Here is a 21088-nt window from a genome sequence, read left to right on the forward strand (position 1 = left end):
CTTGTGGGAGCATGGTTTGTGATGATGAGAAAAGAAATTTTCCATTTGGAATCTACTATAATACTGTAGAATAAATTTTATTTTGTTTTGTTTTATCCTGGGATAATATAGTATGTGGATGCACATAATGCAGTCTTTACTGGCATTCTTCTTATAGTTCAGACTCCATGTTTGAACAGCTTTGGTGTTTTTAGTTTTAATTTTTTTCTTCATCTTTTTTTAAATTTGAATTATGAAGTGATGCAGAGTTTAATGTTGTGTCCTCATTGTGAAATCTGTACTCTTGGATCTGAGCAGATTCCTTTGGAACCATTACCTCATCTATGCCTGTGAGCTAGCATTATGTTTTTTCCCCTTGGAAAACCTGAAAATATCTATTCCCCCACCTCCCCCTTTTGGGAATAAAGGGACTATGTTTAATTTTATTTGTATGTTCATCCACAATACATAGTTTTAGCCATTTGATCCTTTCAACAACCCCACAAGGTCATTATTATGTTGCAGTTGAAGAAACTGAGGCTTATTGGCAAGTGACGCAGCCAACACTCAATGTTTCTTAAAATTCGAAGTCCACATTCTTTATATCACGGCTGTCATCTTTTTCTACTGGAATGACAGGACTTGCCTATTTGCTCTTGCAATTAATACATATTTTATATTTGTGAAGCATATTTTTTCCCTCATGGTATTTTCAGAAAGTCTTAAAACTATCAGCCCACTTTAAAGATTGTTATAAATGTTTATTTTTATTTAAAATTGGGTATGGGAACTCTGACACTTAATTGATAAGAACTTGCCCCCAAGTCAGCCTCCTGTGCTGGGAGTGTACCAGTTTTGCCTTTGTCCAAGAAAACTTTTTCTGTCTAACCAGAAGAGATTGTCAGATTTCAAATGCCATCTGTGATAGAGTGAAAGTTTTATAAATGATGGTAAGGCAGTGGAAGGGGATAGAAGATGTTGGTCAGTTAAAACTTTAATTTTAGGGTTATGTTTTCTCTTTTTCCTTTTTTTTTTTTTCTTTCTCAGGTTCATTTTGCTACTGCTTCTTTGTTTACTTTTAAGGCTGAAAACTTAGGGGTCTCTGGGACAGATAGAGAGGGGAGACTAAGATAACATTTTGATAACCTAAAACACAAAAACTTGTATTAAAATAATGAATTTGAAATGTCTAAAAACTTTATCAAATTCCAAAGCAAATGGCAGAGGAAACAAAAGTTTAGAAAATAAGCATTGAATTTAAAATTAAGCATAGGTGCTAAAATTTTATGGTCTTTAGTAATATAAATTTTTATAGTGCAAAAGTTTATAAAATGTTTTCCATGTGTACACAATACATGTCAATTGTCAGAGCCAAGGATCCAACTAATATCTTCTGAACTGTTCCTTGTTGAGTATAGCTCCACTATCTCCCCTATAAGGAGATTGGCTGGCTTTTTAGCTCCTAGAGAATGAAAAATAAATTAAAACATGCACACACACCTACCTAAAAATATAAAAACATATAAATAATATGTATGTGTATATATATGCATATGTTTTTGTATATGCATATATGTGTATTTATTCATATGAATATATATTCAATATGTAAATTTTAAAAAAGGCATCAATGAACTGCACTGGTAGTCCAGTGGTTAAGACTCCATGCTCCCAATGCAGGGGGCATGAGTTTGATCCCTGGCTGGGGAAGATCCCACATGCCGAGGCCAAAAAAAAAAAAAAAAATCCCCAAAAAGCATCAGTGCCATCTGCAATGGAGAAAACTAGCCTTTAGTTTCATAGAACAGAAATTACCCTATTCCCAGAATTTGGTCCCGGACTAATTAGACATTTCTAAGACTGTGTTTATGTCAGACCTAATTACTTGATTTGAGATTTGTATTAAGGAAGACAATACAGTCATACACACCTTGGAGATATTGTGGGTTCAGTTCTAGACCACTGCAGTAAAGTGAATATTGCAATAAAGTGAGTCACACGAATTCTTTGGTTTCCCAGTGTATATAAAAGTTATGTTTACACTATACTGTAGTCTTCTTTAAGTATGCAATGGCATTATATCTACAAAAAATGTACATACCTTAATTAAAAAATACTTTATTGCTAAAAAATGCTAACCATCATCAGACAACACAGGGTTGCCACAAACCTTCCATTTCTTAAAAAATGCAATATCTGCAAAGCACAGTAAAGGCAAGTGCAATAAAACAAGGTATACCTATAGATATATAGGTTGGAAGAGCTTTCTTATTGGTCAAATGATATAAAACATACAACTTATTGGGCAGTCATGACCAATATCTCTATTTTGGGTTATCTCCCAGAAAATCACACTGAGCAAAATGTATTTTTTGCTTGTAGATTTGTTTATATTTAGGGACAAGGCCAGTAAATTTTTTCTAGTTATGAAAACAGTACTTACTTTTGTTATATAGTTGACTCAGAATGTTTGTAATGAATCCAAAGGAGCAGAATACTCTTTCCATGAAACGATTCATCCTGGAAAACTGAAAAAGACAGATAATTTTTTTGTTTAGAGATTTTAAAGAGATTTACCTGAGAACATCTCTAATAATAAGAAAAGAAAATCTGTGTTTCTTTTTATTTTCCTTAAAAAATTTTTTTCTTGAGGTAACATTTATTGATGCTTATTGGGTATTTTTACCGATACATTTTCTTCTCAGGTGTAGCCAAAGGATTTAAAAAAAAAAAAAAAAAGACAGCTGACACAGTTTGTTTCATATTTTAAGATGAGAAACTTTTCAGAGTTGATTTAGATGTGACTTGAAACTGAAGCTTTTCATGGAAAGTATGACATAGTATCTTTAGTGGCATAAATTGCTCTATAATTTTATCCTTATCTATAATTATTTCCTAGATATCTAGATTTAATTTAAAAATAACTGTATGGTTTTATGTTTTTATGAGTAGATTATATGGAATATCAGAAGTAATTTTCATTAAAATATCCTGTTTTAGGTTTCAGATTATCTTGAAGTAATCAAGGAACCAATGGATTTATCAACAGTAATCACTAAGATTGATAAGCATAATTACCTGACTGCTAAGGATTTCCTGAAAGATATTGACCTCATCTGTAGCAATGCTTTAGAGTACAATCCAGATAAGGACCCAGGAGGTAAGGATGCACTGGGCAAGGTTGACTTTGGTGATCAATGAGAAGATAGTTTAAAATTTAAATAAAGCTTGCCTATATTTCAGATAGATAAATTAATCTTAATGACATATTATTGTATTTAGAAACTTCTTGATGAGGAACTAATAATATACTTAAATATTTAATTATTAAATTCATTTGTTAAATTACTAAATGATATATTTAAATTAGAGGATTTTATTATTCTTTTAAAAAAATTTTATTGATGTATAGTTGATTTACAATGCTGTGTTTAATTTCTGCTGTACAGCAAAATGACTCAGTTATACATATATTCTTTTTCATATTCTTTTCCATTATGGTTTATCACAAGATGTTGAGTGTAGTTCCCTGTGCTATACAGTAGGACCTTGTTGTTTATCCATCCTATATATAATATTTGCTAATTCATTTATTAAATTATTAGATAATATATTTAGATTAGAGGATTTTATTATTCTAAGTATTATGTTCAGGGTTTAGTTTCTTGATTTACCTTTCACTTTTTATACTTAGATTCTTGTTTTTTTCAGGTAAGATAGAAAACTGAATAGTTGTGAATTTACGATTTATTTATTTAGTCAACATCACCAGTGCTGATAAACACTGGTAATTTCGAATTTGTGGAAACTTATTGTGGATAAGTTTACTTATCAAAAGACCTCCTTTAGGTAGATAGATGTTATCTGTTTTATAGACTGCATGTATTTTTATATAATTTTATTAGTTTACTCCTAATCCCACCCTGTACTCTAATCTGTAGTCCCAACTCTGCTAATGCCCTCCAGGGGAGACCTCCAGGAATAATCTGTAGTTAAACAAGATGAATTTATTGATACATTGTAATAAAGGAGAATGTATATCATGGGGAGCCATATAGGATTTGAGCTAGCATTAAGTGATTCTGGGGAGGGTTTAAGGAAGTAGGGCTTTGCAGTGGATTAGATGCTCTTAGGAAGTGGGAATAATTCGGGGACTAGGTATTTTAAGAACCTGGAAGGCAAGAAGAATGGAGCAGGCTAAAGTTGTGATTGGTAAAGAAGCAGCAGTCATTCATCTTACCCAAGATAGGATTATATTTGGTTATTTTTGTGGTTAGGACAGCGTTCATACTTTGTCTGTGTTCAGACATGATTATGGAGTGGTCTTGTTTTTATCTTGATCCACCATGGTCACAGACTGGTGTTCTGTAAAATTGTTTAAGTTTTTTTTTATTTTTCATTTTTTAAAATTATTTTATTTATTTTGCTGTGTTGCGTCTTAATTGCAGCACACAGGATCTTCGTTGCGTTTTGCGGGCTTCTCGCTAGTTGTGGCACGTGGGCTCCAGAGCGTGCGGTTGCGGCGCGTGGGATTAGTTGCCCTAAGGCATGTGGGATCTTAGTACCCCGACCAGGGACGGAACCTGCGTCCCCTGCATTGGAAGGCAGATTCTTAGCCCCTGGACCACCAGGGAAGTCCCTAAAATTGTTTTTATGTTTCATATGAATACACCAAGGCCTGGCCGATAGTGCTAGGCCCTTTCCCAGCTGGCAGGGGTCATTACTCTTTTTCTTACTCTGTTGAGAATTGTTTCTTTCACAGATGATATACAAGTAAGATGCTTTTTATTTTTAAAAAATTAACGCAAACTTTCAGTTATCTAAAGATATTCAGAATACAGTTTCTGCTTTGTGTCTGTATTTATGGGCAGTGGTTCTTAACTCAGGCCACCTGTTAGAATGACCTGGATTTCTCATTTCTACATGAAGTTAAGTATTTCTTGTCTCAGTTTAGACCACAGTAAATTACATACTTTAATTCCAAGTTAAGAGGCAGAATAAACTTTTATATAGCTACTCTTGGTATCTAACAGTTTTTAAGCTTTGTATCAGGACATTTATATCTTGTTGTTGTTTGTTTAGGTTTTTTTTTTTTTTACTTTTCATTGTATATCATATAGAAAAATTTATGAGGATAAAAATGAAGAAAATTAAAGTAACCTATAATCCTGTTATCTAGTGTTTTCTCTCTTTCTCCTTCCCTCCCTCCCTCCCTCCCTCTCTCTCTGTCTCTCTCTGTCACACATACACATGCACAGATATTATATATGAAATACATGTATGAATAATATTTTTACTAAAATGAAAATATAACTTTTGTAAACATTTTCATTCATGTAATATTTTGTGAAAAGGTTATGAGTTAATGTATTTTTACCACATAATTTTTATCATATGGATGTATTATAGTAGCTACTACCCTATTGTTGGCCATATTAGATTTTTTAGCTTTTTTCTCTATTATAACACTGATGAATATGGCATAAATTTTATGTATATCCTTAATTATTTCCTGAAGATAAATTCCTTAAAGTGAAATTTCTGGATCAAAGATTGTATAATAATCTCTTTTAAGGCTTTTAAACTGTGTTGTTAAAATTTTCTCACAATTTAAAAAATCTTCTTCTAGCAGCATCAGGGTCACTTGTTAACCAATATAGCAGTTTTGTGTGACTGAGAGAATCTCCTTTTCAGTGTAGATGGCATCTGCAACAGGGCCACAGTTTGGCTAGTAAAGAATGGGCTGGATGTCAGTCTCCTTTGATTCCCTTGCTGCGTTCTTGGTGAAGGTACAGTTGCACAAGTGTCTATATAGTGACCTTGAGCAGTGTGTGAGAGTACTTGAGTGCCTACACTCTCATCCTGTTAGTTTTTCAAGACATAGAGGTTACTGAAACTGTGCAGTAGGTAAGGAGAGCCTGGGCTTTGGACGTATACCTAGGCTTCAGTCCCAGTTTTATTTCCTAGTTCTTTAACTTGATCAAGTTAAGTCCTCTAAATTTTAGTTCCCTTATCTGCAAATAGGGATAATTATAGTACTCTTGTCACTGGGTAGTTGTAAGGATTAGATGAGAAAATGTATTAGGTTAAACCTTATGAAATTGCCATTTTCATGTGGTTCAACTTGAATATGTTAGGCCCTTAGCATAGTGCCTGAGATGTGAGAAGTATTCCATAAAGTTTAGTCATTCATATATTTATTCTTGTTATCATTATTATTTAAATTATGCTTTAATTTGTTATAAATTGTTTCCTTAGTGGGTACCTACATATTTGCTTTAGAATGACCCTTTGTACTTTGTGCTTATTAGTATATTCCCTGGACCACATTTAAAATTTAATCCTATTTTGGAACAAATCTAGGGACTGATAGTGAAAAATGAATTTGAGTGGTTAGAAAAAGCCAGTAGAAAGGGTCAATCCAGATTCTCCCCCCACCCCGCCCCGTGTAACTTAATTATAACCACATTGAAATAATATTGCTTTTATGAAAGAAGCAATGATTTCTGGTGTATAATAACCTTTTACTACAGAATGCAGTTGTATAATCAAAGAATATGGCTCTATCTCACAATTAGAGTTGACATGATACACTTGTAACTTTATTTCTTCACTGTTTTAGATGCAAAAAGTGTCATATAATTCAAAAGCATGATTTTGGCTCTGTTCAGATTTTTTCATATCTTCAGTCAAGAGCCCTTTTTTTCTTCTTAGCAACAGAACAGCTTGTTATGTATTAGGAAAATAACCTCAGGGTCTGTTGTGTAGCAAGTGGAAATTACATGAATGTTGTATTACTTTTACAAGTTCCCATGAGTATTTGAAAGCTTACAGTGTTCTGTTTTGCAGAACACTTGGCCATTTGGGGAAAAAAACTAGCATGTACATAGAAGACAAAAGCCAACATTCTGGAAGCTGTACATGTTGCCTAAGTGTTTACCCAGATTCTCCCTTGAGGATAAAGTGGACAAAAATTAAATATGTTAGCCAGAAGAGTTTTAGTTTGTAGGTTCTAAATGTGACTAGTATCAGATGTTTGATCCTAATTATTATCTTATAAATATGTGATATATTTTATGTTTAATTGTTCCCCATTCTTTGTCTTGTACCACATGCCCCCTCTAGCCCTCAAGTGCATTCACATACATACCCTCATTTAGCTAATTTTGATGAAATTTCAGCCCTAGTCTTGTAGTATTCTCAAAATCTTCTGTTTTGTACCAGTTGTTTAGGAATAAAGCTCACAGATTCACCCCAGCTTTTGGAGCCCTCTAGGGCTATGCTTCAGTCCAACTCATTCATATTTTCTATTAGTATTTGTAAGTATCATGTGCTGTTACCAAGCTGAGTGCTTAGAGTACTGTGACAGCCCTTGCCTCTTGAGATGGAGATATTCATATCAGTAATACATATTGAATAATTACTATGTGACAGACATTATGCTATATGTTATAGTATTAATTTGCTAGGCCTTCCTTAACAAAATACCACAGACTGCGTGGCTTAAACAACAGAAATTGATTTACCCATAGTTCTGGAGGCTAAAAGTCCAAAATCAAGGTGTCGGCAGATTTGGTTTCCTCTGAAGCCTCTTTCCTTTGTTTTCGGAGGCTACCATCTTGCCATGTCCTCACATGGTCTTTTCTTTGTGTCCATGCACCCCTGGTGTCTCTTGTGTGTGTCCAAATTTCCTCTCCTTATAAGTACACAAGTCAGATTAGATTAGAGCCTACTCTTATGACTTTCTTTTACCTTGATTACTTCTTTAAAGTCTCTACTCCAAATACAGTCACATTCTGAGATATTGGGGGTTATAGTCTCAACATATGAATTTTGGGGAAGAACACAGTTCAGCCCATAACAGTTAATAAATAAGCCACAATCCCTCCTATCTAGAAACTCACTGTTTTATAGGAATGACAAATATCTAACTATAGGTAATTGTAATAGATTATTAAGGTGTAGAGATAGCATAGAGGTGGCGATTTTGAATTTTGTCTTGAGGCAGCAGCAGACGATTGTAATGCAGTTTCATAAGGTGTGTATTAGATATATGTACAGTGTGAGTAGAGCACAGAGGAGAAGACACTGGAGATGAACAGGATTAAAAAGGGCATTCATTTTAGGCTGAGAAAACTAGTGTACAAAGGTATTAAAAAAAGAGAATATGGCTGGAAAGTAGAGTGTCTGTGGAGGAGTAGTGAGAAGTTCATTCACTTCTCTACTCACTGAATCTCCATTTACTGAGCATCCATTTATGAAATATTTTCTGTGTGTAAATTGTGTTCAGTGCTGGAGATATGCAGCTCTGGCCTGAGAGATGCCTAAAGGCTTCTTAGCGGGGAGTCCTGCAGATAAATAAATGTCATAGTAAGTTCCCTATCTTCATTTGATCCTGTGTAAGGATTTCAGAGTTAATTCTCTAGATGATAAGGGGCCACTGGGTGGTTTTGAGACAGAAAGTGATTTGATTTGATTTGCATTTAAGAGTATAGTATTATAGGCAGTATTAAAGGTCAAGGGAATGATGAGATGGAGGTTGGAAGACCAATTAAGATTCACTTGCGGGGAATTCCCTGGCAGTCCAGTGGTTAGGACTCAGCGCGTTCACTGCTGGGGCCCAGGTTCAGTCCCTGGTCAGGGAACTAAGATCCCACAAGCTGCGTGGCACGGCCAAAAAAAAAAAAGATTCACTTGCTATGGCAACATAGATTGAACATAGGGGGCTTAGTGACCAACCAATTATGTATGACCGACAGAAATCTAGAATGACATCTGAGTTTTTGTGGTCTGGGTGTTAGGAATCTGACAAGTAAACCAATGGAGGAACAGGTTTATGGGCAGTATGCTAAGTTTAATTTTGGATGTGTTAATGTAAGTTACCTCTGGTACACCCAGATAAAATGCAGACATTGTGTAGTAGTTGTATATGGGGGTTCAGAGATAGAAGTTTGAGTAAGAGACCTGGTTGGAGTCATAAGTGTATAGGGGTGAATGAGATCACATAGGCAGTATACAGAATGAAAAGAGAGGGCAGCCTAGAAGGACCCCTCCTCAAGGGAATATGGGTCCCAATTCTCAATTTAAGTCGCAGTCTTACTGTTGGTGCTTCCAGTACCTTTGTTAAATGTGTTGCCTCTGCTGAGAGTGTGTACATTCGTTCTTTCTTTCTTCTTTCTTTTTTTCATTCTTTCTTTTTAAATCAATTTTGTTGAGATGTAAGTTATATACAAGAAAACCTAGTACATCATTTTAAAACCATGCTTATCTTTTAAAATCCCACTTATCCTTCAAGGAATATTAAATGCTATGCTCATGAAAGTTTTTTCCGATTTCCGTCCAGTTACAAGTAATCCCTCCGTCTTGGAATCATAACACTATGTAACTTTTCTGAGACACTTATTCCTTTCTTTTTTTTCCTGGAGTGATTACTTATTTACATATCCTTATCCTGTATTTTCCTGTATTTTAGACTCTAAGCTGATTGAGAACAGGGTCTGTATAGACATCTTGTATGGAGCATATTCTTAATAAATGTGACCAGTGAGTAAATTTTATGAATTGTCCTCTTCTTAGATACTAACTGAAGGAGTCTCAGAGTACATAGAAATTATAAAATGGAGACATAATAACATAATGCAGATATGAACCAGTAAATACAGTAAAATTTCTTATTTATGAAATGATTTAAGATGAAAAATCATCCCATAAAAATCAGTTTTTAAAAAAATATTATTAATCTTTCTTAATAATTTTGTTGAAAAAACCCAGCTAATATACTTCTGTTCACCAAAATACAAAAGAAACATAGACACATTGAAATAATTGTTACCTTCATAAAAGTAGTGATTGTATTAATTTTATTAATACTTATCAGTTTATTCTAATAGCCATTACTTTTTTTTTTTTTTAATATTTTATTTATTTATTTATTTATTTATTTATGGCTGTGTTGGGTCTTTGTTTCTGTGCGAGGGCTTTCTCCAGTTGCGGCAAGTGGGGGCCACTCTTCATCGGGGTGCGCGGGCCTCTCACTATCGCGGCCTCTCTTGTCGCGGAGCACAGGCTCCAGACACGCAGGCTCAGTGATTGTGGCTCACGGGCCCAGTTGCTCCGCGGCATGTGGGATCTTCCCAGACCAGGGCTCGAACCCGTGTCCCCTGCATTGGCAGGCAGATTCCCAACCACTGCGCCACCAGGGAAGCCCCGCCATTACTTTTTATTGAAGGCAAAGCTAGGTGGTAATATCTTTATTTTATAGATATAAGGAGATTGGGTCTCAGAGAGGTTATGTAATTTGTGAACAAACCCACAAATATTATATGGCACAACTGAATGGATTGTGATCTGTCTTAACTTCAAAGCCAGTATGTATGGGGTTTTTCTGCTATGCTTATATTACTTTTAAATTTCATGGATTTGGAGAATCTTAAGATTTTAATGTATGAGACAAAATAAAAGAACTGGTGGTAAATATGTAGCTATTATTCATGTATAATTTTAAAGCAAGGAATTTAAGTCTGGTGGCCATGAGAGGGTCTCTGAACAACTACATACAAAATGGTGTACATGTATACTTTTCCACCTTTATCACAAGCTTATAAGATCCAGGATGACTCCCCTACCCATCAAAAAAGATGAAGATCCAAGATATGGACATGTCTTCTAATTTTAATCTGTGAGCTTGCAGTTCTATGCTATGTATAAACTTAGACACTGTTCTAAGCTAAGAATGATTAAAAAGAATTTTAATGATAGGCATATGTAAAAAGCATTACCTTGTCAGATGCAGATGCTATTTATTTATTTATTTATTTATTTATTTATTTATTTATTTAGGCTGCTCTGTGTGGCTTGTGGGACCTCAGTTCCCTGACCAGGGGTTGAACCTGGGCCCTAAGCAGTGAAAGCATGGAGTCCTAACCACTGGACTGCCAGGGAATTCCTACAGATGCTCTTTATTTTTTATTTATTTATTTTTAAAAAAACTTCTTGTTATTAATTTTTTGTTTTTTTTTTTTTTTGGCTGTGTCAGGTGTTTGTTGCTGAGCACTGGTTTTCTCTAGTTGCAGCGAGCGGGGGCTACTCTTCGTTGCGGTGCGCGGGCTTCTCATTGTGGTGGCTTCTCTCTTGTTGTGGAGCACGGGCTCTAGGTGCGTGGGCTTCAGAAGTTGTGGCACGTGGGCTTAGTTGCTCCGTGACATGTGGGATCTTCCCAGACCAGGATCCGACCCTGTGTCCCCTGCATTGGCAGGCGGATTCTTAACCACTTTGCCACCAGGGAAGTCCCCACAGATGCTCTTTAGAATAAATTCCTTGTCCTTCAGACCAGTGGGAAATTTTTATGGAATTCTTTTCTTAATTAATTAATTCATTCATTCTTCTCCCCCCTTTAATTGGGGATGGAATGTGGGTGGGAAGCATGTGTTTAAAAAAAAATGAAAAGAAAGATCACTGAGTTATTTTAGAGTATAATGTGCTAGATACATGACCTTTATATTTAATTTTACCTTTTTTTTTTAGCTTTTTTCAAGCTGAAATGGAAAGCCAGTGGCAGAAAGTTGCTTGGGCTACAAATATCAGCTTGAAAGCATAGCTCCTTCTCAGGATGTTCATTGTAGTTTTTTGTTTGTAGTGGTTAGAATTTGAAGGAACTTTAAACTTCCAACAATAGAGCAATAATTTTGAAAAATTAAGGTTCATCTTTCTTTGGATTGTCACATAACCATTAAAATTTGGTTTTCAAAGAATGTTTTAAAATATCAGGAGACTTCTGATTCTGGCTAAGATGGATTAAAAGGGACTGAATTTCCCCTTCTGTCTGAAACAATGGAAAAAAAACACAACAAAATATTTGAAAAAACAATTTTGAAGACATTGGATATCAGGAAACGATGGAAATGATCTGTGAAGGATGGGAAACTAACAAGTTGAGCACTATAGTTGCCTGGATAGCTTCCAGACTGTGGTACGGGAAGGAAGAAGCCAGGCGGAGCCTGGAAGTCTCCCTGAATTGCTGGGAATGTAAGGAGGCCAAAGTGGATCAAGTTCTCAGGGCAGAGTACCAGGAAGGAGAAAGCTGCACAGAGAGAGCACTCTGGAGATCTGCAGAAGAGCCTCCTCCAGTCTTTAGCTAGCTGAATAATGATCAGCACATATGTGTGAGGAAACTACCTGAGGCCGGAGAAAGAGAGGGAATATTCCTTGATGTTTATATAGGGCTAGCAGTAGTGTAGCAAATAGTTAGAGGTGATAAACCAACAAGGAGAAAAACTGAATCATAAAAATGTACACAATCCCAAAGAAGTGAGAAAAAAGAGGAGAAAGGGAACAAAGAGCATGTGGGACAAGTAGAAAGTAAATAGCAAGCATATTAATAATCACATAAATTATATAAAAACCAAATGATCCTCTAAACCAGGGATCAACAAACTACAGTCAAACTGACTGCCTGGTTTTGTAAATGAAGTTTTCATAGTTGGAACACAGGCATGCCCCTTTGTTTACATGTTGTCTAGGGCTGCTTTTATGCTACAGGGGCGGCTTTGAATACTTGCCAGAGACCTTATGGCTTGAGAAACCTAAGATATTTAACTCTCTGGCCTTATACAGGAAAACTTGCTGATACCTGGCTTGAACATCACAAATAAAGGCAGAGAATGTCTTTTGGATAAAAAAGCAAGACCCAACCATATGCTCCCTACAAGAAACCCGCTTGATGAGACTGACACTCTACCTACTGCACTAATGAGGTTCCTTTCCAAGAAACCCACTTTCTTGTTTGTTTATTTAAGGTTATTTTTTAAAAAAACTTATTCATTCATTCATTTTCCTCCCATATACTTTTTTAAAAATTGAGGCATAGCTGATTTATAGTATTATACAACATAATGATTCAAAATTCTTAGAGATTATACTCCATTTAAAGTTATATAAAATATTGGCTATATTCCCTTTGCTGTACATTATATCCTGTAGCATACTTATTTTGTACATAGTAGTTTGTACCCCTTAATCCCCTACCCTTATCTTGTCTCTCCCCCTTCCCTCTCTTCACTGGTAACCACTAGTTCTCTATATCTGTGAGTCTGTTTCTGGTTTGTTATATTCATTTGTTTGTTTTATTTTTTAGATTTGACGTATAACTGATAACATACAGTATTTGTCTTTCTCTGACTCATTTCACTAAACATAATACCCTACAGGTCTATTCCATATTGTCATAAATTGCAAAATTTCATTTTTTTAATGGCTGAGTAGTCCATATATATATATATATATATATATATATATATATATTCTGTGTGTGTGTATATATATATATGTATGTATATATATATATCATCTTCCTTATCCATTCATCTGTTGATGGACACTTATGTTGCTTCTGTGTCTTGGCTATTGTAAATAATGCTGCTATTAACATTGGGGTGCATATCTTTTTGAATTAGTATTTTGTTTTTTTATACAAGAAACCCACTTTAAATATAAAGCTACAAATAGATTAAAAGCATGAAATACCATAATCATACCAAGTTGGAGTGATTATATAAATATCAAAGTTGATTTCAGGCCAAAGATACCTGGGTTAAACAAGATTATTTCACAGTTATCAAGTACACATAATAATTCTAAATATTTATTGCTTCTGGTAACAGAGCTTTAAAATTCATGAAGCAAAAATTGATAGAACTGCAAGGAAAAATAGAGAAATTTGTAATTTCTTGGAGACTTTATTATCCCTCTCTTAAAACTAGATAAGGCTAGTACACAGAAAGTCAGTAAAGATATAGAAGACTTGAACAACCCTATCCATCAACTTTATCTAAGTGATATTTATAGAACACTTTTCCCAATGGCAACATATATACACATTATTTTCAAGTGTACTGGAATGTTCACCAAGATAGAACATATTCTGGGCCACAGAATGAGTCTTATTAAATATAAAAGGATTCAAATCATACAAAGTATGTTCTTTGACCACAATGGAATTAAATTAGAAATCAATAACAAAAGGTTATTTGGAAAAGATATTTGGAAACTAAATACCACACTTCTAAATAACTCCATGGATCAAGGAAGAAATCAAAAGAGAAGTTTAAAAATTATTAAAGTGGATAAAATGAAAATATAAAAACTTATGAGGTGCAGCTAATGCATTACTTAGGTGGAAATTTATAGCACTAAATACTTACATTAGAAAAGAAGAAAAGTCTCAAATAACTGATCTGAACTCCCAACTTGAGAAACTAGGAAACAGAGAGCAAATGAAACCCAAAGTAAGCAAAAGAAAGGAAATAATAAAGATCTGAGCAGATCAATAAAATAGTAAACAGGAAAAAAAATTGAGAAAACCAAGGAAATGCAAAGCTGGTTCTTTTAGAAGATCGGTAATTGATAAATCTCCAGTGGAGCTGGTCAGGATAACGAGAAGTCACAAATTACCATTAACAAGAATGAAGGAGGTAACATTACTACATATTCTACAGATATTAAGAGAACAGTAAGGGAACTTTATGAACAGCTTTATGCCAATACATTTGACAACTTCAGTAAATTGGATAAATTTGTTGAAAGACAAAAAAAAAAAGCTCATGAAAGAAGAAATGTATAATGTGAATAGGTAATTCTTTTTCTATTAAAGAAATTGAACTAACAGTTAAGAACATTCCCATTAAGAAAACTTCAGGCCTGGATGCCTTCACTGGTTAATTTTACTGAACATTTAGGGAAAAAAATAATACCAGTTCTACACAAACTTTTCCAGAAAATTGAAGTGGAGAGAATTCTTTCCAACCTAGTCTATAAAGTTAGCATTACTCTGAAAAAGATATTACAAGGGGGAAAAAAAAAGACCAAATAAACTATAGACCTGTATCCCTTATGAACATAAAATTTTGGCAAGTTATATCCAATATGTTAAAAAGATAATACCTTGTGATTAAGTAGGGTTTATTCCTGCTTGAATATGCAAGGAATGCAAGATTGGTTTAAAATTTGAAAACCAATCGATGTAAGTCACTGTATTAACAGACTAAGAAGTGATTATCTCAGTTAGTGCACAAAAGCATTTGACAAATCCAATAGGTATTCCTGAGTACAAAGTGTAAGCAAACGAGGAGTAGAAAGGACCATCCTCAGTCTGATTAAGGACATGAACAAAAAGCCTACAGTTCACATCATACTTAATGACCGAAGACTAAATGCTTCCCCTTAAGATCAAGAACATGGCAAAGATGTCCACTTTTGCCACTTCTACCCAACATTATACTGAAGGTTCCAGAAAGTGCAGTAAGGTAAGAAAAAGAAATAAGAGGCATCTAGTTTGGGAATGAAGAAGTAAAACTATCTTCATTTGTAGACAACATGATGTCTACAGAGAAAATCCTATGGAATTTGCAAAGACACTGTTAGAACTAGCAGGTGTGTTTAGTGAGGTTGCAGGATACAAGATCAATATACAAAACTCAGTTGTATTTATGGAACTACAATACTAGCCCCAAACAATAGCAAATTGAAATTTTAAATTACTGTTTACATTAGCATGAAAAAACATGAGATGTTGATAAATCTGACAAAAGATAGGCAAGACCTATACATTGAAAACTATAAAACATTGCTGAGAAAAATTAAAGAGAACCTAAATAGACTGAGAGATATATTGTGTTCATGGATTGGGAGACTCAACATTGTGAAGATGTCAGTTCTCAAATTGAACCACCTCAGTCGGAATTCCAGAAGGCATTTTATAGAAATGGACAAGGTGATTCTAAAATTCATATGAAAATGGAAAGGATCTAAAATAGTCAAAACAGCTTTGTAAAGTAAAAACAGAGTTGGAGGACTTAATACCACCTTATTTCAAGACATAAAGTTAGGGTAATCTAGACAGTGTAATATTGGCATAAAGAATGACAAATAGAGCAATGGAATAATATGGAGTCCTGAAAGAGACCCACACATATAGAGTCAGTGGCATTTTGACAAAGGTGCAAAGTCAGTGCAGTGGTGAAAGTAGTCTTTTCAACAAACAGTGCTAGAACAATTGGATATAAGTATGCAAAAAAAAAGACTTCTTATATATATAAAGAATCTCAATGGATAATATACCTTAAATATAAAAGCTGTCTTGTATCCAGACTATTAAAAGAATTCTCAGAATTTAATAAGGGACTTCCCTGGTGGCACAGTGGTTAAGAATCTTCCTGCCAATGCAGGGTACACGGGTTCGAGCCCTGGTCTGGGAACATCCCACATGCTGTGGAGCAACTAAGCCCAAGCACCACAACTACTGAGCCTGCACTCCAGAGCCTGGGAGCCACAACTCCTGACCCCACATGCCACAAATACCGAAGCCAGCATGCCTAGAGCCCATGCTCTGCAACAAGAGAAGCCACCACAATGTGAAGCCCACGCACCGCAATGAAGAGTAGCCCCTGCTTGCCACAACTAGAGAAAGCTGACGTGAAGCAAAGAAGACCCAACGCAGCCAAAAATAAATAAATAAATAAATAAGTTTATTAAAAAAATTTAATAATAAGAAAACAACCCAATTAAAATAATAGGTATAAGATTTGAAGACACTTCACCAAAGATGATATACAGAGGGAAAATAAGAACATGAAGGTATACTCAACTTCATTAATCTTAAACAAAATGCAAATCAAAAGCATAATGAGATACCACTAAACACCTATAAGAATGTCTAAAATTAAAAAGACTGATCATACCAAGTGTTGACAAGGATGTGGAGGAACTGGAACTGTGATGCACTGCTGGTAGGAATATATAATGGTACAACTTTGAAAAAGCTTGGCAATTTTAAGATTGTTAAACATACATACACCCATTGTTGGGCTAGCCATTCCACTCTTAAATATTAACTCAAGGGAAATGAAAACATATGTCCATATAAAGACTTGTTCATGAATATTTATGTAACATTGTTGATAATTGCCAAAACCCAGAACCATCCCTAATGTCCATCAACATGTGAATGGATAAATAAATTGTGTTATATCCAATAGTGGAATATTACTCAGCAATAAAAAGGAATGGAGTGTTGATGCATACAATACAATAGGTATTTTTATTATTTTTTTAAAAATTAATTTTTAATTGAAGTGTACTTGCTATACAATATTATATAAAACAATAGGTATTAATGTCAAAATAATTATGTCAAGTAAAAGAATACAGACAAAAAAAGAATATATTCTTTATAACCCCATTTATATATGTATTTATAAATATGTTAGAATTATATACACATTAATATATAGAGAATATATATGCGATTCAATATATATTATAGTGTACATAATTCTAGAAAATATGAAGTAATCTATGGTACCAGTAGACAGACCTGTGGTTCCCTGGGAATGGAGGGTTGTGGAAAGAGTGAAAGGAAGGATGACAGAGGGGCACAAGGAGACTTTTGGTGATGGTGGATATATTCATTATCTTGATATAATGATGATGTTATGGATTTGTACTTATGTCAAAGCATATCACAATGTATACTTTAAATATGTGCAGTTTATTATATGTCTCTTATGCCATAATCCTTTTTCTTTTTTTTAAGGCTTAGGGAAGTACAAAATTTTAAACGGTAAATACAGATTACACATTGTGGCTTTTGGTCGTAAATTGTCGAGATCTATATTCATTTGCCTACATGATATCTCCACTTGGATTTTTTTTTTTAATCTTTTAACTTTATTTTTTTATACAGCAGGTTCTTATTAGTCATCAATTTCATACACATCAGTGTATACATGGCAATCCCAATCTCCCAATTCATCACACCACCACCACCACCCCCTGCCGCTTTCCTCCCTTAGTGTCCATACGTTTGTTCTCTACATCTGTGTCTCAATTTCTGTCCTGCAAACCGGTTCATCCGTACCATTTTTCTAGTTTCCACATATATGCGTTAATATACAATATTTGTTTTTCTCTTTCTGACTGCCTTCACTCTGTATGACAGTCTCTAGATCCATCCACGTCTCAACAAATGACCCAATTTCGTTCCTTTTTATGGCTGAGTAATATTCAATTATATATATGTACCACATCATCTTTATCCATTCATCTGTCAGTGGGCATTTAGGTTGCTTCCATGACCTGGCTATTGTAAATAGTGTTGCAGTGAACATTGGGGTGCATGTGTCTTTTTGAATTATGGTTTTCTCTGGGTATATGTCCAGTAGTGGGATTGCTGGATCATATGGTAATTCTATTTTTTAGTTTTTTAAGGAACCTCCATACTGTTCTCCATAGTGGCTGTATCAATTTACATTCCCACCAACAGTGCAGAAGGGTTCCCATTTCTCCACACCCTCTCCAGCATTTGTTGTTTGTAGATTTTCTGATGATGCCCATTCTAACTAGTGTGAGGTGATACCTCATTGTAGTTTTGATTTGCATTTCTCTAATAATTAGTGATGTAGAGCAGCTTTTCATGTGCTTCTTGGCCATCTGTATGTCTTCTTTGGAGAAATGTCTATTTAGGTCTTCTGCCCATTTTTGCATTGGGTTGTTTGTTTTCTTAATATTGAGCTGCATGAGCTGTTTATATATTTTGGAGATTAATCCTTTGTCCGTTGATTTGTTTGCAAATATTTTCTCCCATTCTGAGGGTTGTCTTTTTGTCTTGTTTATGGTTTCCTTTGCTGTGCAAAAGCTTTGAAGTTTCATTAGGTCCCATTTGTTTATTTTTGTTTTTATTTCCATTACTCTAGGAGGTGGATCAAAAAAGATCTTGCTGTGATTTATGTCAAAGAGTGTTCTTCCTATGTTTTCCTCTAAGAGTTTTATAGTGTCCAGTCTTACATTTAGGTCTGTAATTCATTTTGAGTTTATTTTTGTGTATGGTGTTAGGGAGTGTTCTAATGTCATTCTTTTACATGTAGCTGTCCAGTTTTCCCAGCACCATTTACTGAAGAGACTGTCTTTTCTCCATTGTATATCCTTGCCTCCTTTGTCATAGATTAGTTGACCATAGGTGCCTGGGTTTATCTCTGGGCTTTCTATCTTGTTCCTATGATCTGTGTTTCTCTTTTTGTGCCAGTACCATATTGTCTTGATTACTGTAGCTTTGTAGTATAGTCTGAAGTCAGGGAGTCTGATTGCTCCAGCTCCGTTTTTTTCCCTCAAGACTGCTTTGGCTATTCGGGGTCTTTAGTGTCTCCATACAAATTTTAAGATTTTTTGTTCTAGTTCTGTAAAAAATGCCATTGGTAATTTGATAGGGATTGCATTGAATCTGTAGATTGCTTTGGGTAGTATAGTCATTTTCACAATATTGATTCTTCCAATCCAAGAACATGGTATATCTCTCCATCTGTTGATATCATCTTTAATTTCTTTCATCAGTGTCTAATAGTTTTCTGCATACAGGTCTTTTGTCTCCCCAGGTAGGTTTACTCCTAGGTATTTTACTCTTTTTGTTGCAATGGTAAATGGGAGTGTTTCCTTAATTTCTCTTTCAGATTTTTCATCATTAGTGTATAGGAATGCAAGAGATTTCTGTGCATTAATTTTGTATCCTGCAACTTTACCAGATTCATTGATTAGCTCTAGTAATTTTCTGGTGGCATCTTTAGGATTCTCTATGTATAGTATCATGTCATCTGCAAACAGTGACAGTTTTACTTCTTCTTTTCCAATCTGTATTCCTTTTATTTCTTTTTCTTCTCTGATTGCTGTGGCTAGGACTTCCAAAACTACATTGAATAATAGTGGTGAGAGTGGACATCCTTGTCTTGTTCCTGATCTTAGAGGAAATGCTTTCAGTTTTTCACCACTGAGAGTGATGTTTGCTGTGGGTTTGTCGTATGTGGCCTTTATTATGTTGAGGTAGGTTCCCTTTATGCCCACTTTCTAGAGAGTTTTTATCATAAATGGGTGTTGAATTTTGTCAAAAGCTTTTTCTGCATCTATTGAGATGATCATATGGTTTTTATTCTTCAATTTGTTAATATGGTGTATCACATTGATTGATTTGTGTATATTGAAGAATCCTTGCATCCCTGGGATAAATCCCACTTGATCATGCTGTATGATCCTTTTAATGTGTTGTTGGATTCTGTTTACTAGTACTTTGTTGAGGATTTTTGCATCTATATTCATGAGTGATATTGGTCTGTAATTTTCTTTTTTTGTAGTATCGTTGTCTGGTTTTGGTATCAGGGTGATGGTGGCCTCATAGAATGAGTTTTGGAGTGTTCCTTCCTCCGCAGTTTTTTGGAAGAGTTTGAGAAGGATGGGTGTTAGCTCTTCTGTAAATGTTTGATAGAATTCACCTGTGAAGCCATCTGGTCCTGGACTTTTGTTTGTTGGAAGATTTTTAATCACAGTTTCAATTTCATTACTCGTGATTGGTCTGTTCATATTTTCTGTTTCTTCCTGGTTCAGTCTTGGAAGGTTATAACTTTCTAAAAGTTTGTCCATTTCTTCCAGGTTGTCCATTTTATTGGCATAGAGTTGCTTGTAGTAGTCTCTTAGGATGCTTTGTATTTCTGCTGTGTCTGTTGTAACTTCTCCTTTTTCATTTCTAAGTTTATTGATTTGAGTCCTCTCCCTCTTTTTCCTGATGAGTCTGGCTAATGGTTTATCAATTTTGTTTATCTTCTCAAAGAACCAGCTTTTAGTTTTCTTGATCTTTGCTGTTTTTTTTTCTTTGTTTCTATTTCATTTATTTCTGCTCTGATCTTGATGATTTCTTTCCTTCTGCTAACTTTGGGTTTTGTTTGTTCTTCTTTCTCTAGTTCCTTTAGGTGTAAGGTTAGATTGTTTGAGATTTTTCTTGTTTCTTGAGGTAGGCTTGTATACCTATAACCTTCCCTCTTAGAACTGCTTTTGCTGCATCCCATAGGTTTTGGATCGTCGTGCTTTCATTGTAATTTGTCTCAAGGTATTTTTTGATTTCCTCTTTGATTTCTTCAGTGATCTCTTGGTTATTTAGTAATGTATTGTTTAGCCTCCATGTGTTTGTGTTTTTTACTTTTTTTTTCCCTGTAATTAGTTTCTAATCTCATAGCGTTGTGGTCAGAAAAGACGCTTGATATGATTTCAGTTTTCTTAAATTTACTGAGGCTTGATT

At 34.7% G+C, this 21088-nt stretch overlaps 1 protein-coding gene across 2 annotated transcripts in view; it reads left to right on the top strand.

Moving 5' to 3' along the window:
- Positions 1-21088, top strand: part of ATAD2B (ATPase family AAA domain containing 2B) — a 156266-nt gene that overhangs the window by 112715 nt on the left and 22463 nt on the right. For both annotated transcript variants that reach the window (XM_036872889.1, XM_036872891.1), the window contains exon 22: positions 2980-3139. In XM_036872889.1, the coding sequence (XP_036728784.1) occupies positions 2980-3139 (160 nt within the window). The remainder of the gene's footprint in view (positions 1-2979; positions 3140-21088) is intronic.

This window comes from Balaenoptera musculus, chromosome 13, assembly GCF_009873245.2.
Source record: "Balaenoptera musculus isolate JJ_BM4_2016_0621 chromosome 13, mBalMus1.pri.v3, whole genome shotgun sequence".
In the NCBI taxonomy this organism is placed as follows: domain Eukaryota; kingdom Metazoa; phylum Chordata; class Mammalia; order Artiodactyla; family Balaenopteridae; genus Balaenoptera; species Balaenoptera musculus.